The sequence below is a fragment of the Sceloporus undulatus genome, chromosome 10 (assembly GCF_019175285.1).
Source record: "Sceloporus undulatus isolate JIND9_A2432 ecotype Alabama chromosome 10, SceUnd_v1.1, whole genome shotgun sequence".
NCBI classification, from domain to species: domain Eukaryota; kingdom Metazoa; phylum Chordata; class Lepidosauria; order Squamata; family Phrynosomatidae; genus Sceloporus; species Sceloporus undulatus.
This window is the reverse complement of record NC_056531.1, coordinates 1,304,439-1,327,665: the sequence shown is the minus strand read 5'-3', so window position 1 is coordinate 1,327,665 and position 23,227 is coordinate 1,304,439. Positions and strand designations below refer to the sequence as shown.

Here is a 23,227-nt window from a genome sequence, read left to right as displayed (position 1 = left end):
TTGACCGTGAGCTGCATATCATATTAAGGTTTTGGGTTCTTTCCTTGTCTCTCCATGACAGGCTTCTTGGACACATTTCATTAATTGTCTCCTGGAGCTTGTCCTAAAAACAGGTTCGGCCCTTGGGTACATCCTTTGAAATCTCGTTTTCGTTGGCTTTTTTTGGTTTCCATATACTCCCCTGCAGTTGTTGTACTCATTTTTTGCACCCAACTTGCAAGTGGGCATAAAGTGACTTGCGTGAACTCTCGGGTTATGCATGACATTAAAAAAAAAGTTCAGGCGATGCAGCCAATGTTTTCATTCTTCTGAGGCTAGACCAGCTGCTGTGTGAGGAATTGGTGCCAGGAGGCCTGTCGCGTTGCATCCTTCGTCTTGTCAAGATTTGCGGCGTGTTTATTTCCTCTGCTAGACACAGGTCTGACAGTTGGACATCTCGGTTCCGAAAGCACCGCGCAACCTCCTCTGGGGGTGAAATGTGACAAGTGCTGGCCACATGTGCTTCTTACGATCAGCAATTTTGGAGCTCTCTGCAAGGGCTTCATGCGATCCAAGGCTCACCGGAGAAACCTCTTGGAACCCCATAGTTCCCTGGCGTCTGTGGGCAGGACTGGAGAAACGGCTGGCTGAAGCCTTGAAGGGCCACTATCTGTTGGTGTGGACAGTGACGCCCTGGATCAAGAGTTTTTAAACATCCGTACTGGTTTTTATAATCCGCAAACGGCCTGAAGTCCCAGTGCTGTGAAACGGGCAGGATATAGATAAATAAAACCATCACCACCATTAACCACCACGGAGCAGCTTCATGTCTTTGTGTGTTCAAAACAGCGATGTGGAAAAAGGTGGCACTGGAAACTTTTCCAGACTATTTTCACAGGGCCTTCTAACATTAGGAATCTCACCAGCAATGTCTCAGAGAGCGATCTCTTCGTTTCCTGCCTATTTTAAAATGCCAAAAGTTTTATCCGCAGTGACTTGGTCTTCTCCTGTTTCCTCCTTTTTCCTCCTGCCTGAGGAATCTTAGCAGCAGGGCCTCAGAAAGCATTCCCCTGTCTACTAGCCTTTTAATAAAGATGTCAATAATAATAATAGTAATATAATAATAATAATAATAATACATTTTATTTTTATCCTGCCTCTCCAATGGATCGGGGCGGGTTAGTAAAACAATAGATCATGGCAGGACGTCCTTTTGAGTCTAAGAAGCCCCCCGTGTGGGATTTTGATTTAAAACAGCTTACCGCAACTTGAGCAACACCCAAAAATGCAGTGACAGATTTGGAAACATCTATTACAATTTTCCAATGAGTTATGGGTACCATATCTACATAGAAAATGTAGGAGGGTGACTAAAATGGTGAAGGGTCTGAGAACCATGTCCTATGAGGAACAGCTTAGGGAGCTGGGGATGTTTAGCCTGGAGAAGAGAAGGTTAAGAGGTGATATGATAGCCCTGTTTAAATATTTGAAGGGACGTCATATTGAGGAGGGAGCAAGCTTGTTTTCTGCTGCTCCAGAGAATAGGACCTGGAATAATGGATGCAAGCTACAGGAAAAGAGATTCCACCTGAACATTAGGAGGAACTTCCTGACAGTAAGGGCTGTTCGACAGTGGAACACACTCCTTCCTTGGAGTGTACTGGAGTCTCCTTTCTTGGAGGTCTTTAAACAGAGGCTGGATGACCATCTGTCAATGGGGATGCTTTGATTTGGATTTCCTGCATGGCAGAATGGGTTTGGACTGGATGGCCCTTGCGGTCTCTTCCAACTCTATGATTCTATTATTCTATGATTCTTTCTTATTAGAAGATATCCACTTTCTGGGAACAAATCCAGTGGACGTCCATCCAGAATCAGACACACTGAGACTCCACATCTCCCTCAAGGCTCCCATTATAATTGGTATTGAAAAAACGTTCATGGAGCCCTGTCTGAAACCAGGCCTCTTCCCAGGCTCCAGTGAAATCCATCACAGGTCCAAAGACGACTTCATGAATGCGTTTCTGACAAAGCATGGGTTGTGTTTTTTTTTTAAATCATAACAGCACCTATATATGTTTCCTCTGGAGTATGGGATGAATACAAAACTAGACCCTGAATAAGACAGATAAGGAGGAACCTCAGCCAAGGAAAGGAGCCTGGAACAAATGGAAGAGTTAGGGAGGGCTATCTTTGACACTCCTCCTAATGGCCATGGAAATGAAACAAACAAAGCAAAGCAGAATCCTGGAAGCAGAAATAAAGGCTCGGTCTGTACAATAGGGTGTATTTTATTTTATTTATTGGCAGGTGGATGAAGAGAGATGAAAGCTCTGGCTCATGTGGCTACACCGGGGGGGGGGGGGGGGCTCGTTCTTTTCAGATACTCTGGCTGGGCAAGGAACCAAGACTGACTGAAATCATTCAGGGATTCTAAGCCCAAATGTAAGAATGGCACTAACTGGATTTACGCAAGAAACGGTCCTCGCATCTTAATTCTTAAAGGCTGCAATTCAGAATTACTTTCCTGCAGAGCAGTCCAGTTAGATTCATTTGGACTGCTCCAGAAGTAGGAACGCTGTAGTCGATAGATTTGCAACCAGTCGGTTGGGTGGGAGGGAACATCATCTTAGGAGGCAAAGGAAAGGAATGACAACACCATGAAACTGAATGGGACGTTGGCGCAATTCTGTCTCCCCGCCACCAAGCTGGGTGTCCCGACCTGAGTTTGTCAAAGTTTTTATACCTCTGAAATTATTTGTAAGAAAGTTCTAAGAAACCATAACAAAACAAGCAAGGCAACCCAGGGCATTTCCATGTTAAGAATATACAGATGAAAAAAATGAAACCTGATGCAGAGGAGTGGAAGGGCTCCATCAAACAAAATGCTCGCACTTTTTAAGGCTCCTAGAGTTTTAATTGTAAGCTGCCTTGATTGCCTTTTTGACAGAGAGGCGGGGTAAAAATAAAGCTGCTATTATTATTAATATTATTATTATTATTGGAAGTGCTTAAAGCAAGGTAGAAACCTGATTCTGACATAACCATCTTGATCCAGTAAACTGTAGCTTATAGGCCTCTGGGCGCTGCCAGAGTTAGAATTGACGGACTGATCTCTATAAACTGCTTACATGGGAAGATTTTGAAAGAATGTGCAACAATATTAAAGCCTATCCAAAAAAAAAGTGATGAAAAATTAGTTTATCCAAAAAATAGATGGGTTGCACTGGGAAGGCATACATAAATTGGCAAATTTCCAACATGCGTTTCAATATAAAAATCGTATTGTATGGCTATGCGATCGCTCTGCCTCCACACCAGATTTTTATTGAGGTTAATATCTCAGACATAATCTGAGTATTTTCCCATCACTCCCTCCATCTTTTCATTTCTGACTACCACAGAAGCAATGTTAAGGAGAGAAAAATGGAATATATATATATATATATATATATTCCCCTTGTTAGTGATAGGAGCCTTCCGCCTGAGAATGCACCTATGCACTCTTTCTTTCTCTCATGTGGCACACAGCCATACTTTGGGGGCTGGATAAGCTTTGTTCATTCCACTCAAACTGTGAGGTTGTGGTTTAAGCTCCGATAGCGGTCCTGGCTAGCATGCTAGGATCAAATGTTTGCAATCCTGGTCTGTAGTTTTGGGCTGAGAAGGCAATTTTCTGCTTCAGATACAACAGGAAGCTGTGGTTTTAAAAAAGCTCCAAAAATGTGCCATTCAAAGAGATGGGGAGATGAAAGGCGATGTGGGAGCAGATAAGCGCACATTTATTCTGGCTCCCAGAAAGGTATCACATTGAAATTAGGCGACTTGAACTGGGCCACTGAGCCATATGCTGAGGATCTAAAGTCCATGGGCCTAGCAGATTGATGCTAATATATTTGCTCAGAAGGGCCAACTGTGGCCTCATACAGACAGGCCAAAATAAAACAGCTTTGGGTCACTTTGGAGGTATGCTGTTTAAATGATGCATGCAACTTAAGAGTCCGGAAGCCACGCCAAAGCCACGCTCCGGTACTAAGGACTGGAGCACAGCTTCGGCGCAGTTTCTGGCCTTTTAAGATGCATGTGTCATTTAAACCGCATACCTCCAAAGTGACCCGAAGCAGCTTTATTTTGGCCTGTCTGTATGGGGCCTGTGTTCAATGGGACTTGCACCTTCATGAGCCTTTTTCACATTGCAGCCTGAGAACATTGCTAGGATCGTTGGCACAATCCGGGTTTTTCAGGCTCATTTAATTCCTTTCCCATTTTGCTCCCCTCGGTTTGTCGGATTAATTAAGCTTCCCGATTTCTAGACACGAGACTTTCGGGTTTTTGTATTTTAAAAAAAATGAAATAGGAAGCTGTGAACAAAAATGAAAGGGAGACATTAGCAGTTAGCATTAATAATTCATATATTAAGAGCCTCTTGGGAAGATGTACAATGTGCGTTTAAAACCTCTTGTGAAAGCAGGCAAAATATAGTGCCGTTTCTCTTTTCTTTTCAATTAACAAGCCTGCATGTGGCATAAGGTTTTTGCTACGGAATTAAGGCTTGCAGCACAGTGCAGTCTTCTCTGCTTTCCTTTTTCTTCCTGTAAAGTATGCTTCTAGGTTTCATGTTTGCTGGGCCACAACTTGAGTACATAATGCAATGGCTGAATATGAACGGACATCAAATGCAGCTATATTGCCAGACACTTTTTTGCAGCAAGAGGCCTATGGATATGAGAAAAGGTTGCAACGCAGCCTTGACCTTAACCACAGATAACATGACATTTCAATAGTATGTAATTGTATTAAATATTGATTAAAAATCAAGCTTACGTTTTATAAACAATAGAAAAAATAAGGGCCTTGTCTTTCTCGGTTATCGTGATGCTTTAGCTCTTGTTGGCAAGATGACTGGAAATGTTTCCCCTTATACCCACACTTAGTTTTTAAAAAATGAAGCTGGTATTCGGTGAGGAATATCCAAGAAGGGGTTCGGTTTAAGGGAAGGAGGTCTCCTCTAGCCTACAAGCCTTTGTCTTTGTGAATATAACACTGAGTGCTCTGACACTGAGAAACACCTCAGAATTTGTGAAGTCGAAGGCTTTCATGGCCAGCATCCATAGATTTTGTGGCCATGTTCTAGAAGAGTTTATTCCCGGCGTTTCACCAGCAAATGTGGTTGGCATCTTCAGAGAGTGCTGGCATGGAAGAGAGTGGAACAGTACATATGCCCCATTCTCTTCCATGCCAGCATTCTCTGAAGATGTCAGCCACAGCTGCTGGCATAGCATCAGGAATAAACTCTTCTAGAACATGGCCACAGAGCCCGAAAAACACCACAAAAATCCACCTGAGAATTGTCCAGACCTTAGTGTTGTTTTTTCTTCATGTGGCTAATGACATTTAAAAATGTTCCAGTGTATTGAAACAAAAAAACAAGCACCGCTTGCATTCTGCTTAATGTTCTTTTGCCGTTTTTTTAAACAGAGCTTTTGGTCTGATGCATCTGAATGGAAATCCAGGTTTGTCATGTTCAGGGCAAGATGAAAAGGGTCGTTCTAAGCGATTGCTATTGAAGGAAGTGGGAAGGCGCATAAAAGGCAACGACTGCCCTGGGTGCCGGTCTGAATGGTGCCTGTAAAAAGCAGCTTTTATTATTCTTCCAAATGCAATCCGGGAAGACAAGCAGCAGGCTGCCAAATTCCCAAGCCGTTTGAAGCAAACTGATCACCTTTATTTATAGGTGGACCCGTTCATTTTTACCGAGCTGATTGTTCGCTTGCCGCTGCCCTTTTAGGCCCTGTCCTGTGGCTCACAACCGCCCTGCGATGCCTGCTGCCCAGGTTCATTTGGATCGCCGGCTTTAATGTTTTGTAGCCGAGGCCTTTCAAACAGCTTTTCAAATGAGAGAGTGACATGTGATTCATCAGGCAGCATCAAGCTCCATCTAGCGGTGCTTAGCACAGAGCTTGGGAAAGTTACTTTTTTGGGTCACGACTCCCAGGATCCCCCAACTAGCATAACCACAACCTGGGGATTCTAAGGGTTGCAAAAGTATGCACAGAACGCACAGGTAACAGCAAAATTCTGCGCTGATGACACATTCTGTCTTATCTTTCAGGAATTCCTGAGAGAGGAGATCCCCCACACTGAAGCCATCGAGCACGAGGAACCTGCTAAGCTTAAGAAGCCAACACCAACAGAAAAGGTAACAGGCCCACCAAGTAGCTCATATATTATGCGCTTGATTTAAGCCAGCGGCTTCCAAACTGGGAGGCAGCTCTGCCTTGAGGAACACTAAATATTGACACGGAATTGGGACATTCCTCTGCTGAGAACAGATTAGGTTTTCGCCGGTGTAAAGCTTGGGTTTAATTTATCGCCGGATGCAGAGACATCCCTATCCATAAGGGTGGGCTAAGCATCACTTGGGCTACATGCAGCCCCCAAGGATGTTCTTGTGGCCCTCAACATCTCAAGAACCCACAGGCCCATGTTCTTCTAGCCAGAAAAAGAAAGTGATCTGCTGTTCCAAGAAGCCTCTGTGTGCAACATCTTGCCTTTTAAATAGGCCAAAAGACCTCCCTGTGCTTTTTTACAGTTTTAAAAAAAAACATTCATTTTTGAGACTCACTGGTGGACTTTGGTACAGGTTTTGTTGTTTTATTTTTCGGTAATCCATGTCGCCCCCAGAGAGTCCTAGGGCATAAATGTGACCCCCTGACCTGAAACAGTTGCCTGCCCCCAAGACCCTCAGAGATGGGTAAACTCTGGGGGTCTCAGGGGCATTTTTGTTCTCTCCCAGATCCTGGCAGGCTACAATCCCAGTTCTGCCCCCCATGCCAAATTTTGCCCCAGAAACCTAGGGCACAATTTACCATTTAGACGTTATTTTGCTCTAACTGAAACAAGCCTTGTTAAGAAACAAGAACTCACTGGTCACTTCCATTTTCTTAAAAGGTCTTCTCAATGCGAACAAAATAAAGCTTGCAGGGGTGTCGTTAAATGGGATGCCGTTCTTCCCTGAAGGCTTCTGGGAACACAGTTTGCCATTTGTGCAGGCAAAATGACTGTATAAAACTGAGGGAGTGGCACGAATGTTGGTGCATTAGGAAACTGAAAATCATTTAAATACTTGCTGTTTCTGTCTGAGAAGCTGCCATCCCAGGAAAGTTCTGTTTCTGCAACCTTCTGTCGTCCTCTGTAGGAACCTGAAAAGAAAGTTGTGACATTTAGACACTTAGAAAAGGACCTGAGGAGCCTCCATAGAGACCTTTCACACACACGGTAAGAATGATAATGTTGCAACATGCGACAACATCCAGAGCACATCTGACCATCCTTCACTGCAAAGACAAGAATGGTTAGATGTTGTTGGGTGCTGCTCTTCTTTTCTGGGTTGAGTCCAACAAGTGGTTGATGTAACCAAGAGCATGACCTAAAGCCATAGGAGGAGGTCAGCTTACTGAAGAGTCTGGTCATTGAGTGAAGTCCTTGGCAATGGATGATGTGGAAGAAAAGCAGGATATAAAGAAGTAAAGGATTCTCCCAGGTTTGTAGCTACTGGGAGGGTGTCAATGTGTAAATATGGCATTGCAGGTGCTGCATAGCGATCTGTCAGGAAGAGGCCAGAGTGTAAAATGTTGGCAGGTGAGGAAGGATTGACTGAACGTTGACAGTTAGTCAGGGTCAGCTAGGTTTACAAGGAGATCAGGAAAGAGGGAGACATGTTACAGTCAATTAGGATTTAGATGCATTAAATAAGTAATCTTCGACTGTATGGTGAACTACTATTTTTGTATCACACGTCTGTGCCTGTAGGAAATCTATGAAAATGCTACCGGAGAAGCTGCGTGCAGATGCACAGCGTCTCCGGTGGCAGCAGTAGTTCAAAGGCAGTGGTGTCCAGTGGTTGGACATCTAGAAAGTCCCCAGATATGGTGCTATAGCATTGGGGACTAGCAAAGGTCCCCACAGTTGGTGGGAAAAGTGGGACAGATGGAGATCTGCAAACTCAGTTGGAGAACACAGACACAGACTGATGTGCTTGAAGTATTACTACCATGTTCCATGGATCACTTTGCTTGTGTATTCCTGACTGCGCTGCCAGGCCAGGACTTGAACTGAAAACCTGCCAGGTCTAAATCACTCTGCCTGCTTTCTTCAACCTTGAAAGCAAGAAAAAGAAGAGAGGAGGAGCTGACGCTAGGAAAACAACCTGTTCCCTTTCTCTTCCACTCAGCACTTTTCCATTTGGGGCCTTTGAAAGTCCCTATCTCGCCTCTGCAACCCCCTTGTTTATTCCCTTTGCCCAGCAGATCGGGCTTTTCTTTGTAGTGGCGATTGTGGCAGGAGGAGGTAGGAGTGGAGTGTACAGAAAAGAAAGAAAGATTGCGCCGCCGCTTGGGACGCTGGCATTATCTGCCAACACTTGTTTCCACTGTCGCTAATGCTTCATAATGCCAGTTGCTTGGAAACAGGTGCTCTGTTGCCATTCCTCCCCCCCCAAACCCCGGGTTTGGCAGCCGATGCTCTAATTGGCATGCGTCTTGCGCAGTCACGGCTGGAGGTTTGCAAAATTCTTCTCCAGCAGAAGAGGAGAAAACTTTCTTTCTCCATGAATGACAGCTCCCATTAATTAGACGGCAGACAGGAGGAGACAGCAAGCAGATCCTGCGGAGGGATGAAATACCACCTCTGCCATCCGTCAGGAAAGGGAGCTGCTATTTTGGGCGCCTGACAGCAGCCCAGCCTTTCCAGGTTGTTCACTCAAATCACAATTTATCCTATGGCAGAACTCCATGCGGTTTCATACCCAGGCCCCATTCACTGCTTGTTCGATTCTGTCATCTATGTAAACACAACTGCAAGGATCCTGCAGAAGGCCATCTCTGATGGATGTCCATATTTTTGGGAATGCCTCAGCAAGGGCTCATGCTTGAATCAGTGAGCACTACACAACCCCCCAGAATAGTAACACTGCACAACATGGCAATGGCTAGGTGCCACTGTGCACAGTGCACAACTGTAATGCAAAGTGTAGATGCACAACCACAGTGTTGCCAAGACAAGGCACAGAGGGACACGCTGCCTGCACAACTCCACTTCCATCACTACTGGCAGAATATGTCCGTTGAGCATTGGTGACTTTTTAACCCTGCCTACGTAGCATGACTTATGCATGCACATATCCCCGACAGAGTGCCAGCCACAGTGTGGGGAAGCTTTTGCTTAATAATTGTAATGTTTCGTTTTTGTGGGTTTGGGGGGCTACATGACCATGTTCTAGAAGTTTATTCCTGACGTTTCGCCAGCATCTGTGACTGGTATCTTCAGAGAATGCTAGCATGGAAGAGAGTGTGGTTTATATACTTTTCCACTCTCTTCCATGCCAGCATTCTCTGAAGATGCCAGCCACAGATGCTGGCGAAACATCAGGAATAAACTCTTCTAGAACATGGCCACAGAGCCCGAAAAACCCACAAAAAGCGATGGATGCCAGCCATGAAAGCCTTCGACTTCAAATTGTAATTTGTCTTATGCAGCTTTAATATATATTCTTTGCACAAACACACAGTGTATAGGTGTTTTTGTGCAAACACCAGGAACCTCCTAGTTAAAATAGCAGGACAAGAGTGCTTAGTTTTAAAGGATGACATAAATAGAGAGAGCATAAAAGAAGCCTGGTAGAATGGAGAGAACCCCAATGGTTGCCACACAGCATTGCTATTTATTTCTTTTATAGCTCGCCTTTTGCCTGGAATAGAACCCAGGATGAGAATGTTGGACTAGATAAAACATTTATCCTGATCCAGCCTGATTCTTCTTATGTTCTTGTCCTTATTTATGCCATTTGCCTGTCTGATCAAGTTACCGGCGTACCTGTAATAGCTTCTCAGGACCTTATCACACTAGCGGATTCCTGTTCAGAAACGGGATTTAAACTAGATTTAATTTATTGTTAAAAACCCACAAGCACGGGAGGTTTACCGCATGGCATTGCTGCAAATGTGAAACGATGCGAAAATCAACCAAACGGGTCAAACAGAGAAAAAGTTCCGAAAGGAAAAAGCTGCTGTTTCTCTCCGTTTTACCTTCGGTTTATTCCTGCGCTCTTTCACTTCGACAGTAATGTTGTGCGATAAGCTTCCCGCATAAAAAATTTTAATGGGATTTTGCTAGTGTGATAAGGTCCTTAGTGTTATTGCAACATGAGATAAATGGCTAAAAGGCCTGCATGGTTGGGTTTTATGGAGTCTTTGCCTGCGTCGGTTTGCTCAGAACTACATTGCATGACACTGACCAAACTTGTTCCCAAGGATGCGGGAGGGAGACTGCAACCTTAGATATATGCATTTTCCCCCCTCCAAAGACATGCATCAGATGCCATTAATATTGGAGGTGAACGCCTGCTTAATTCCTTTGCCATTCTTCTTTACAACAAACAAATAGCTCAGGGTTGTAAAGGGTTTAAAATAATTAAATGGCATGGCAGGTGCCATTCTATTAAGCCTTAAAAAGTGTGTTTGAAGTCAACCCGGCTTGTTTGCCGGACAGTCATTTTTATTATTATTATTATTATTATTATTATTATTATTATTATTTTGATATAGCACGAGGCTGACTTTTATCTGTATTAATTTAATCTTATAAAGCAGCTGGAGTGTTTGCTGCAAAAAAATTATTAGCACTCAAAAGGCGTTCTTAATTTTCCCACTGACAAAGATATTGGTTTACAAGCCAGACATGGCCTTTGTCAGGAAGGTGGTGGAGAATCCGTGTTTTGACTTGCAGTTGGCTGGAGCTCAATTACCGTAATAAATGCATTCCAAAGTTCATCTCCAATGCATTTGCATTTTAATGAATGATTCCTTCCCTCCTCGTCAAGTTGGCCGCAAAGGCTAATTTTATTAAGTTGCTACACAAATGCAACCCTTTGAAACAAGAACTTGAAACGGGGAAATCTTTGCTTGGCGCCAGCACTGAAAAACAGGAAGAGCTCTTGCTTGGGTTTTATTCCCAGGATCACAGCTTGGGGGGAAATAATAATAATAAACAATTAATGATTAATTTGTTTGCATAATTAATTAACTTTCAGCCCAATGAGGGTGACATGCCATTACAATCGGAATGGCTGCAAATAGCCTAAGGCCGGGGTTCCGAAATTTTGGTCCGACAGATGGTTTGGACTTCAGCTCCCAGGATTCCTAGCTTCTAGCCAAGCTGGTTGGGGCTTCTGGGAGCTGAAGTCGAAAACAACTGGAAGAACAAAGTTTGGGCACCATTGAGATAAAATGTGGTGTTTGCTCTGGGCTCCTGAATGGAGGGAGAAAGAAGAATGCTTACCATATGATTCTCTGCTAAAGAGATTTACAGTACATACATTTGTAAACCGCCTTGATCCTTTGGAAAGGAGGTATATAAAATTATTATTATTGTTGTTGTTATTATTATTATTATTATTATTATTATTATTACATAGGGAGTATGACTAAGGTGAAGTGACAAGCAGTTTTGCTATAAAGGACTCAGACATATAAAATGCAAAGATTAGAGATAAGGCCTAGATTTCTGTGGGTGCCTTCCACATGTATCAGTTCCCCTATGGAAACAGTTGAATATTTTTTCCCAAAGGGCTGTATTCAGTTCAAGGTTGCAGAAGCAGAATAGCACCTACACCACAGCTGGGCATGTTCAGAGTTGTGGAAGCCTCATTGTGTGCATGCACATCTGTATACACAAGGCACAATGTGTGCTACCATTCTGTGGATGCCTGTCATAAAGCATCCAGCTACAGGAACATAGATGTCCGGGGGCAGGGGAGCAAGCATTGGGAGACTTAGCTACGTGATCCACATACATCTCTTAATGCACAATCTCGGCCTAGGTATATTTTGCAGGCAGGTTTTCATGTTGCATTGTTTCTTCCATTCAGAGACCCTTTTTACCTCTGGCCAGCGCTTTTGGCACCCAGATGTTACTGTATGTATGGTAGCACACATTGTGCCTTATGTATACAGATGTGCATGCACAATTGGTTGTACGTTTGGTTGTGCGGCACTACACTTTGCTAACAAGATGATGTTGTACAAGGCTATGGAACTCTATGAACATAACAGGCCCCTGCATCCACTGGATTAGAGTTAATGTTAAGACTGGCATCCTATTGGTGAACTGCAGCGACATACATATCCATGGCTAGCTGTTTTGGCCATCTAGCAAAGTACAATAACATCCAAAATCCACAAAACAGTGATACCTTTATTGGGCTAACCAAATGCAAAAATATATATATTCTGTGGATGCCTGTCATAAAGCATCCAGCAATAGGAACATAGAAGTCTGGTTGGGGTGGAAGTAGCACTGGGAAACATAGCTACAGAGACATAGCTACGTGATCCACATACATCCCTCAATGCACAATCTCGGCCTAGGTATATTTTGCAGGCAGGTTTTCATGTTGCTTTCTTTCTTCCATTCAGAGACTCTTTTTACCTCTGGCTAACACTTTTTGTTTTCTTGCAATAGCAAGTGCAGTCGCTGCTGTTTCCAAATTATAATATAAATGAGATGCAATTCTATTGCCTTGTGGCCGGTGAAGCAAAGCAGAGACAAAAATAGGCGCAGCGCTGCAAAACCAAGTGTACCTCCCCCAGAATCATTCAATACAGTTTTTCCCTCCTATTTCCTCTATTGTAGTCCAAGGCATTTGAAGGTGATTTAAAGTACAGAAAGAGCCAATTTTAAGGCACAAACAATGTGGCCCCTCTTCTCACGAAGCCACCTGTGATGCATCAAGGTGACCTCTCCTCTTACCTTGATGGCCTCGGATATGTTTTGAACCACATCTCCCATCATCCTTGCTGGGTGATGGGATGATGGGAGCCATCCTCCAATACATTTGGCGGTCACCAGATTAGGCAGCTCTACTCCTAGGTCTTGCAAAGAGGTTTACGTTCCTATCAGGACAAGGAGAGAGTAGTGGAACTGAGATACACAACTGGTGAATGTCAGACAGGCCAGCTAGAAATGCCATAAATACAGACCAGAGAGGAATGCAGGGGTTTACCTTGAGCTACCGAAGCTCTTCAACTCTGTGCCATTTGTAAAGTGCCTAACCTTCAGGAACACTGAGCACATTGTTCAGAGGTAGGTTCCGCACTTGAAGATGAATGTGCTTGTCTGACTGAGACGAGGTAAAGACATGTTTTACACATGGACTTCAAAGCATTCGCTTCTGAAGTAGCCATTTTGCTGTCACTGTGCACCCTCATTTGTCTGTCTCTTCTGTCATCCCACAAAAGACACACACACAAACACTCGCAAGCCTAAGATTCTACACTGATAAAACGGAGTGCAACTTTACGCTCATGGGGTCACGTGGCAGTTGACCAGTGCTGCGTCAGTAAATTGTGACTTGGTATATCTGAATGCATGACAAAATGCACATATGAATCTGCATTTGCAGTGTGCCACAATGCACAGGAAAGATCCATGTGCAAGACACTGCACATCCAGGTTCAGTATGGCTCCCCATGAAATTGCATTGCTTGCACTGCTTTGCTTCCATAACTCTGAACTGAGTACAGCGATTCCATTTTGGACGAAAGCGTCAAACCACTTCCCTAGTGTTTTACACATGTAAAACACCAACATATATCAACATATATGTCACATATATCTCCCCTCTGCTGTGTCTGCGGATCTCCTATAGATGAAGGATTTCATCTTTCTTTAAAAATCAGTTCAGGGAAATTCAGTGGTCTGTACCCCTCATTACAGCTTGGAAAAGTTACTTTGTAGGATTCCTTTGAGCAGATATTGGGAGTGGTTTTCCCAACCTCTGGCAGCAAAGTTCCCTTGACATTGCATGAACAAAGAACCCCAAACTCTGTTCGGTTGCATTGTTTGACCATCTGAAAGCAAAAGACTTGGCATGGAAGCGTTTCATTGCACTTGCAATGAGATGGGTCAGTTAGCCTTTTGCTCTGTCACTTGCAAAACATGATGTTCTTCCTGCTGTCTGTTTAAAAAAAATGTAATGAGAGCAGATGGAGTTTTGTGCTTGTGCCTGGAAAAGCTGGCCTCACATTCTTCTTCTTTGGCTATGCGCTTGCTGCCTCGGGTTCAGTGAACCACTTTCTCTTGGCCTCCATGCGGTTAGACAGATGGGAATATGTTTGTGAGGAAGAAATGGGAAAGCCTCACTCAGTAAACCCAGGTAATCTTTTGCAAGCCCTTTTTAAATACATGGTAGCACCCAAAGGGTGAGAATTGGTGTGAAGGAGTCACATAAAATGGCTGAATTTTTCCAAATTTGCTGTCTTTATGGTTGTCACCCTTCAGTTCTTACTCTCCCGTCCGGGTTTGGTCTCCCGTTATCCCCCTTTTTCATTTTTATAGGCATTTGATTAACTCCGTCAAGATGGGCCGCGGATATTTCCATACCCTTCGCAGAGAAGCCACGGAGAGAAAGAACGCAATCCTGCTAGAACAGCAGAAAGAAGAGGAGAGGTTGAAAACAGAGTTCCAGCCCCCCAGCTATCCATCGTCCTCGTCCTCGGACGAAAGCGCATCCGATGAGGAACCCACTGAGTAAGTGGCGGGATGTTGGTTTCCAAATGTAAGCTGTGGCTTGTACGATCCCGGTTGTGGGGTTTAAGTAAGTTTCGCCAAGGGAGCTTCGTCAGTACTCATCATTACTGTCTTCGCCACCCAAAAGTGAAGTTATTTCACCTTTTTCCTCCTTTACGAGAGGAAGATCATCTGGGAACCTAAATAGGAATTGCCCATGCCCATAGCAACAAAAACTAATCCTACAAGAAGACCCAGGGGGTTTCCAGGGCTGACCAGGGATCTGAACCCTGGCCTCTTGGAGTCCTAGTCCGACGCTCAAACTGCCACCCCATGCTGGCTATGCATGCTTGCGTAATTTTCTATTGTTTTATACATCTTGTTCACCGCCTTGAGTCCTTATGTTGGGAGAAAGGTGGGATATAAGAAAAGAATAATAATAATTTTACACTATCCGGCTACAAACGGGATCCCAGGCCCGGTTGCTAGCCCAAGCGCCCTGTGGAAAAGATCCACCCAACACTTTGACTTGGAACCCTCTGCCACCAGACGGAAAGGTGACAGAGATGTTCTCCAGCCCGCAAAGGTCACATAGGGATCTAGCCCACCCTTGTATTGCAAAAGCATCTTTAGGTAGTGAGTATAGCTAAAGAGAGAAGGTCCGCTCCTCGGCCTTGCAATAAGCCTGGCCCAGTTTCCTCCCTCTGGTTGCTGTTGTAACTAAGGCCCCATACAGACAGGCCAAAATAAAGCTGCTTCGGGTCACTTTGGAGGTATGCTGTTTAAATGATGCATGCATCGTAAGAGCCGGACGCTGCCACCAAAGCTACACTCCACGAGGCAGCTTTGGGCAGCTTCCGGGCTCTTAGGACACATGCATCACTTAAACAGCATATCTCCAAAGTGACCCAAAGCAGCTTTATTTTGGCAGCCTGTATGGGCCTATATTATGGGCTTGGGGCACCTTTACTTTCTGCTCAGTTCAGGAGGTTAAAGTGTACTGCAGGAAAGCAAGGGAGTAAGACGGGCACAGCAAAATCGGATTGGCAGTGCCAGGCGAAAACGTCCTGTCTTTTTGTTTTCTGATAGCTGCCTTTCTCTTTCTTCAGTATCCTTTTAACAGAAAGTCTCTTTCTGAGAGAAACTGAGAAGAAGAAGAAGAAAAAGAAGAAGAAGATCATCCACCCTTTCGTCCCGGTCCATCACAGCCTTCTGGCAGAAAAGCATCCAGATGCACATTTGTACGTTCCAAGACACAGTCGCCATTAGGCTCTCCTAGAGAATGATGTCTGACATTGCAGAAGAGTCAGTCCTTGAAATAGCATCCCAGCCCTGCAAAAAGGGCAAAATTAACTCAACAGGCCAACATTATGGCCTTTGGCAAGCAAACCATTGCACTCTTCTTTTGCTCAAGTGGGTCTTTTGAATTTTGTGGATCCTAATATATCTCCCAGGACCCAATTGCGTAATTCCATTTTGACAGATACAGGCTGCAGTCAAAGTGCACTTGGCCTCCATTTTATTGATTGATTGATTTTATTACTTACATTTGTAGACTGCCTTATCCTCCAGTGTGCTCAAAGCAGCCTACATTGCTCTTCTCCTTTGCACTTTAGCGTCACAACAGCCCCTGTGAGTTCCACTGGCTGGAATGCATGATCACAGTTACAAGTGCGTAACCTAGAACATTTGTAAGTGATTCTCATTCACATTCCTTATGTATTAAACAGGCTGAGACTATGGCTGGTGCAAGGTCGCCCAGGCAGCGGTTCTCTAGATAATAATAATAATAAATAATAATATGATTTATTTATATGCCGCCCAATCACTAGGAATCCGGGCGGCTTACAAGAGTTTAATAATACAAAATAAGCAATAACAATAAACATGAAATAAAAGAGATATAACATAGCAGCTTATTAAGATCACAATCAACAATAGCAGATTACAAAAATAAAATATAACAAATCAGTAGCAGCATATTAAATAACAAAATACATAGCAGTTAATAAAGCAAAACAAGTAAAAGGGAAAACTAACAATAAACATTCCTTGCAATAAATAATTAAAACAAACTAAGGGAGGGCGAGTTCCTTCAGCGTCCTCCAGCTGGCCCTCGTTGGAGTTTGGGCAGGAGATGGAAGGAGAGCGCTGGGTCCCCCCTTCCCTCTCTTGGCTGGAGGAGATCAATGGTTCCCAACCTTTGGTCCTCTATTTGTTTTGGACACCAGATCCCAGACACCCCATCCAACTTGGCTGACAGTCAAGAATTATGAGAGCTGGAGTCCAAAACATCCGGAGGACCAAAGGCCGGGAAACGCTGGTGTAGATTGTTGGGCCAAGGGGTTTTCTCTGAACGCAAGAGCTCGATTGCCTTCTCAGCCAATTCAACCTGTCTGCTCTTCTCCTGTTTTTGACAGCCATTCCATATTTCGGCAGCTGTGTGTGCTCAACTGGCTCTTGGAAGCTTTGACACTGGATCCCAGCAGTAGTATGAGGCCCCTGATCACGTGCTGGAGCCCCAAGTAAGCTGCGAATGGGCAAGATGCTGAGGATTTCCATCAGGATGAAGGAGAACTTTGATATTTTAAGCTTCACTGAAACTAGATGGTGGGAAATCTGAAGCAGATGGAGGGGGGAACCTGTCATACAACAAACAATTTAGCTGTGAAATTCACTGCTGCAGTGTGTAGTGATAGACACCAGCTTAGCTTTCAGAGGGAGATTTGGCAACATCATGAAGACAAGGCTGTCAATGGGTACCCTTCTGGGTGGTTAGATGGTACCTCCAGTATCTGAAGCTGTTGTTATGTCCTGCCTGTAAGCTTCATGAACAGGATGCTGAACTAACTAATTTGACTTTTTAAAAAAACATTGTTCCACTATAAGTCTTTGCTTAGGCGGGTTACAGACAGGCAGGGGAAGACGTCTTGAAGGTGTCTTCCCCTGAATACGGAGCCTCCAGACCGCCCGCCCCAGGGGCGTGGCTAAGGTGGATGGGGCTTCCACACTGGGGGTAGTGAAGACGCTCACCTGGAGCCGTTTCTTACCCGCAGCTTCCATACCGCTGCCTCGCAGGACGCTGCAAAGAGAGAGGCAGCTTCTGCACGGGCGGCCAAAAACGCGGCTTTTTTTTCTTTTGACGGCTGGTGGATGCGCAGCTGCGCAGCTGCGGCGGTCAGCACCGGCGGCAGAAAGCGTATGTGCACATTTAAAGCGCCCAGGCCCCTTTAAACTTTTTCCCCCGCCCTACCCAAGAACAAAGGTGGCCTCCTGCCAGCTGGTGATCAGCTGGTGTTGGCATCCTTGTCCGCTTGCCCGTTGCCAGTGTCACCAGCATCATGGATGCCTCCTCTCCTTTGGTCCCCGCGCTCTTGCTGAATCTGCAATGCACAGCCATAGCTGTCGCCCCTGCCACCGCTGTCCCCCTGCCATCCCCCATCACCTCCCTTGTACATATGTAAATATTTAAAGTTTTAGCGTTTTTTTTTTATTGTTAGGTGAAAATGGCGCAGGAATGTGTGTAGGGGTTCACTTTAAATTCTAAACTTTCCACAATTCTAGCAGCGCATGCGTACATGTTGCTCTAGGATTAGGGTTACGAGCATTAAAATAGTGTGCAGCTGTGCTGCAGCTTCCACATCTGCATGGCATCTGACGCTCTAATTAGAGCCTCGGTGCAAACTGCGCATGTTCCAGGACCCCGACTCATTATGTGACACAGCTGACTCGGAGCCTTTAAATGGGCAACTTAAATTTGCGGCGTGACAATTGTGGCGTACAGGTGCAGCAGCTTACAGACGGAGATGCGCAGTTGCGCAGTATATAGAAAAGAAGCAGAAAAAAGCAGCACCTTTTTAATGCCGCTTCTTCCCGCTTGGGGCGTGCAGGCGGCGCATTCATGGCGGCATTCAGGTAAGGGCCATCTAAAGGCTATACCTTCATGACGTCATGAGCACACCCCTTTTTGCCCGTCTGTAACCCGCCTTAGTCTGTAATTGTTCATTTGGATATTCACAGGGTTTTCAGGAGGGTGAATGAAATGATCTTAGCAGCTGGATGTGGCTAGTGGGCTTTCTTCTGCTAGGTGGTCTTCTCTATTCCACGATACGTGATGAGAGCCTAAAAGCTGGACCATCTTGGTCACCCAAGGCCCCTGATCCTAGATGTGTGTAAAGGAGCTACAGGGATCGATCAGAAAAGCCCTCTACACATGCTTAGGGAAAGAGACCTTACACGAGAGCGTGACTTCTCTCTTCCAGCTTTGCCATTCAAATATGGATTCTGTGGCGAAGCCCAGGCGCTCATTAGGCCCTAATGGTGCTAAAAGCAGTGCACAATGAAAAGCCAGCCGGTGGAAATGGAAAGCTCATTAGCTTGTCTCTCTACGTAGGAACTACGGTGGCGGGAAAAGGTCCTTGAGAGTGATCAATAAAGAAAAGGCAGTGCAGAGTCGATGGGAGCACTTTCTCGTACACTCAAAGGTAATCTGATGTATTTTGAATGCATTTTTCAAATGGTGTGTGTGTGTGTGTGTGTGTGTACGTGTTTAATTCCTTGATCTGGGCTATGTTGCTTTGGAAACCTGGGGTTCTGAGTGCACTCAGGCTGTGTACTCAAACTTGCACAGTAGCTGAATCCTCTCCCCAGAGAAACATGGGACCTCTAGTTCTGGAGGAGGGGTTAAGGATCCCTAAGAGATGATCCTCAGACCATCTACCAGGGTTTTGTGGGGGAGCCGTGCCCAATGATGGTGTGTGTCCAGCTGTGGTATTCTTTCATCAAAGTTTGTGAAGGCCTTTAATTCTAGTTGCAAACTCTGCTTTGAAACTAAGGTTTGATTGGCACAAACATCATTGTAGGCCTAGCAATGCTTCACGATCCTGTGATTCTAAAAAGGGATGTGAAGGATGAGTTAGTGGGAGGAAGAGCAAAGAGAGTGGTGTACTCATTTGCGCTGGGCACAAATTTTCACCCTGGGCTGGTCCCATGCTCTCAGCCAGACCCATCTCACAGGATTGCACAACTATGCAGCTTTGAATTCATTGGAGGAAAGGTGGGATATAAATATAACACAGAGAGAGAGAAATTTCTATGTTGTGGGGGGCAAGGGGGCTGTAGCTAAGAAAAGATGGGCTGGCCAAAGGCCATTCAGTTTTGTCAATGTTCACAATGAATTTTGGCTGCTACTCTCCTGCTTACCTCTACTGAGGGCAGCACAGTGGGGGAATATGCAAAGGGATAGTCCAGAGTCCAGTCCCGAGGGTCACACAATCCCAGTCGGTCAGTTGCAGCAAAGGGCAGAGGCTGGAGCATAGTCGCAAGGCAAGTCCAGAGGTCAGATATCCAGATTCAGGAACCAAAGAACAAAGAATACAGGAACAACAAGGCTGCAAGACTGGTTGTCGGCTGCAAAGAACCTCTGCAGCTGGAGGTCTTTGAAAAGGCCTCTGCTTCTCTCAGCTGAAAGTTATAAGCTCTCCTCTTGGCTTCTAGCCTGTAAGAACGCCTCAAAGACTCCTTGACCTGCCTTTGCTCCACAGGACCTAGCACCTGCAGCCTAGAGTCCATAGAGTCTATTTTTCCCTCTGCAGCTTCCTGAGCCCCAGATCTGTCCCTGTCTCAGCCTCCTCCATGGTTTCAGAGTCTGCGTCCTCTGACTGTGCCTCTAAGTTAGGCACAGGGCAGTCCATGACAGCCACAGCTTGCATGTTCAGCCCTCCACCACATCAGTTTATCTTTGCCCAAAGAATCCCTTGACCTGGGCACGCAGGGGACATTCCTCCCTTTCTTTTGTATTTCTCTCAGGGCAGAAGGTATACCCAGCGGCCCCCTTTCCGCTTCCAGACGGTCAAGAAAATGCCCAAGAAGGCCTCGGCCCTAAGTGTGTCCAAGATGAGTGGCCTGTCCTCTCCCCACAGCAAGACAACACTGACCAGCACAAGCTCTCTGACCCCCGCCTCAGATGAGGTGGCCCATCCGGCATCGGACAGTGCCAAGGACGGGGACGAGATGGAGTCCTGTTTCAGCAAGCAAACCAAGGAGGAGGAAGAGCCCATGAGCTACTGTGAGTCCTCAGTTGAGATGGGAAGTCATGAAGTAATGGAATGAGATGGCCTGAAACAAATTATGCCTTTTTGGCAATAAGGACATGGCAAGAGTTAAATTGCAAAGTGCCGGTCTGTACAAGCTCCATGTCTGCCTTTTTGCATGACACTAGTCTTTCTTTTTGCTACAACAGAAGGTCCACCTCTTTGGACACTTCTTTATTAACACTTGCTCGTGTTTTGTTCTTCTCTAGACCTGCAGACGTTGCTTCAGATGATACATGAAGATGTGGCCAAGAATTTTAGCAAAGAAAATTTGCTTTGGAACGCCAATCTGCCCTAGTATGTTACTCAGCAGGCTTTTAGGGAGACAGAAGTATTCCAGTGTTCATAGAGCATTAAGTTTTCCCAACATAGTTGCTGAGTAAAATTCAGCACTGTGACCACTATGAGAACCACTACTTACCAATGTGGGTCCTACTGAAATTTTAATTTGGCTCCAGGTGTTTGGGGTGATGTTTGTGGGACTGGCAATACCTGGGATGGTTTAATCTATGGCTCTAAAGCTTTCGCTAGTTAATCTTTGCATGTGAGGATGAATAATTTCAGTTGTTTTCTCTCCACTGTGCGGGAGAGGTAAATATTCTTCTGTAGTAGTCACCCAATGTTGGAATGTCCCAAAGTGCTGTGGAGGAATTACTCTGCAGAGAAAGACATGGAGAGGGGGGTTGCACTTAAAAGCAAACACTTTTCTGTACAGAAAACAGGATTTCTGCACAGTGAAAAGTGTTTTCTCACAGGAGAGAAAACAGGAGATCCATTTGCAGCCTTTCTTTCCATCTCGAGTTTAATTGTCAGAATAATTCCATTGGCCTTTAGATATTGATGTTTCCTTCTAAGACCCTGCCCAAAGATTGGGCGGCCATACAAAATTATGCTACCAAATCAGACTGGAGGAATACAGAGGAGAAATTTGGGGGGGGGGGGGGTCACCTTGGCATCTTGGCTCTGGGCTTTGGCTGGTCACAGCACTCACCTAGTGCTTCTTTCCTTGCAGTTCGCACACTGTTTCCGCCCGGTCCAATCCAGAAAGCGACGCATCCGGCGGGCAAAGGGCCAAAAGGTAGGGAGACTGCAGAAGAGTTGCCATGTGCCTGGGCAACATGCGGCACTCGTCCATCCTCTATGTACAAACACTTGGCCTCACAATTCAGGCCTTCCTTTTACAGAAGCTGTTGTGTGTGGGTGCTGCAGGTGAAGAAGCAATACAGGAATCAGCCTTGCTGAGAGCCACCTGTAACGCTGGTTACAGGGCCAACAAGATAACCACCTGACTGATCCTATGCCAGTCTGGGTTTAGCTCGGCTTTGGCTGGGAACCACACATGGTACTCTAGTACCCTGTCTAGAGTGCCATTGGATATGAAGGAAATATTCCCATATCAGTCCTGGACTCAAGATTTATTCAGTTGTATTTATATCACCAAGGGATTCTGGACAGCATATAGGATATTCTCTGAGATTAGTTGCAATCTCTGTTTTCTGTGAAAAGGCAACTGAGCAGTGAACATGAAAATTGCTCTGGATGTGCATGTAGTAGGCTTGTGTCTCCCTGCAATGGTAATGCCACACCAGAGCCAGGCAGAGGAACAAGTGAAGCAGGCATGACAACACAAGGGTGGTGAAGGAAGATGGAGACTTAATATTCAGCACTTCTGTGGCATTCAAGGGCTTCTGCTAAGCCTTAGGCTGACGCAACGTCCTGCTTACTGTACCAGGCTGTTTTCCTATGGAAAATCTATGTGGTTCCCTCCGTGTCTCTTTTTGCTGTCACCTTTGTCGTGGAGATGGTTTCATGTGAGAACGGAGGTGGGGCTTTAGCAAAGCAGTCATTGCAGAATCATTCCTGGGATGGAGGAGCCATGTGCTCAGGGAACATCTTGCTTTCCAGCTCAGTTTCGTCTTCCAAGGATGACAAACCCAGCACAGGAACGGTGAGAATAGGGCTCCCAACGGAGCAGAGACCAAAGAGGTAAGTCACCAACTCTGTGGCTGTCTCCAAACAACTGCACTTCTTTGTGCAGGAACTCTGCAGTCAGTTCTGGGAAGGACTGCGGAGGTGCCAGAGGCCTCACTAAACAGCTACCATTACACCTCTGAATAGAGGCCCCAGTTTCAACCCTGTCTCCCGAGTGTCAGCTCAGCCCTATCAAGGTCTCCCAGGATGTAGAACTCATCAAAGACTTTGGTTTGCTTCCATGTTGTCCAAGCACCCTGGCCGTGACCTTGAGAGAAGACAAAACCATGCTGGCAACATACAGGGTTGAAGACAGCTCCGAGCAGATAAATAAACCTCGAAGCGGGTAAGTGGATCTGGATTCTTTCTCAAGGGTTGAGGGCACTCTCGTCCTGGACATTGAGAGGCTGGGGAATCTTCTAAGCAGGGTAGAAGGTCCACCTAGGGCTGTCCCTTGCATGCAGAGATAAAAACATTGTACCAAAATAGTCCACCATTTTTGATGCATGCTAAGAGAGACAAAAGTGGGAGTTCTAACAGCCTTGGCTGAAGAGTGGGGTATAAATAAGTATTATTATTATTATTATTATTATTATTATTATTATTATTATTATTATTAT

The 23,227-nt window shown here is 45.2% G+C and overlaps 1 protein-coding gene across 2 annotated transcripts in view; it reads left to right on the top strand.

Moving 5' to 3' along the window:
* Positions 1–23,227, top strand: part of CCDC60 (coiled-coil domain containing 60) — a 33,294-nt gene that overhangs the window by 6,810 nt on the left and 3,257 nt on the right. Inside the window, exons 1-12 of one of the 2 annotated variants that reach the window (XM_042441494.1) lie at positions 5,458–5,492; positions 6,092–6,178; positions 7,178–7,257; positions 14,374–14,565; positions 15,654–15,785; positions 16,965–17,069; positions 18,938–19,028; positions 20,353–20,611; positions 20,846–20,933; positions 21,649–21,714; positions 22,542–22,622; positions 22,861–22,953. In XM_042441494.1, the coding sequence (XP_042297428.1) occupies positions 5,481–5,492; positions 6,092–6,178; positions 7,178–7,257; positions 14,374–14,565; positions 15,654–15,785; positions 16,965–17,069; positions 18,938–19,028; positions 20,353–20,611; positions 20,846–20,933; positions 21,649–21,714; positions 22,542–22,622; positions 22,861–22,953 (1,286 nt within the window). In that variant the 5' untranslated portion in view covers positions 5,458–5,480. Of the gene's footprint in view, positions 1–5,457; positions 5,493–6,091; positions 6,179–7,177; positions 7,258–14,373; positions 14,566–15,653; positions 15,786–16,964; positions 17,070–18,937; positions 19,029–20,352; positions 20,612–20,845; positions 20,934–21,648; positions 21,715–22,541; positions 22,623–22,860; positions 22,954–23,227 lie in introns of those variants that run through there. The other variant, XM_042441493.1, reaches the window with a different exon arrangement.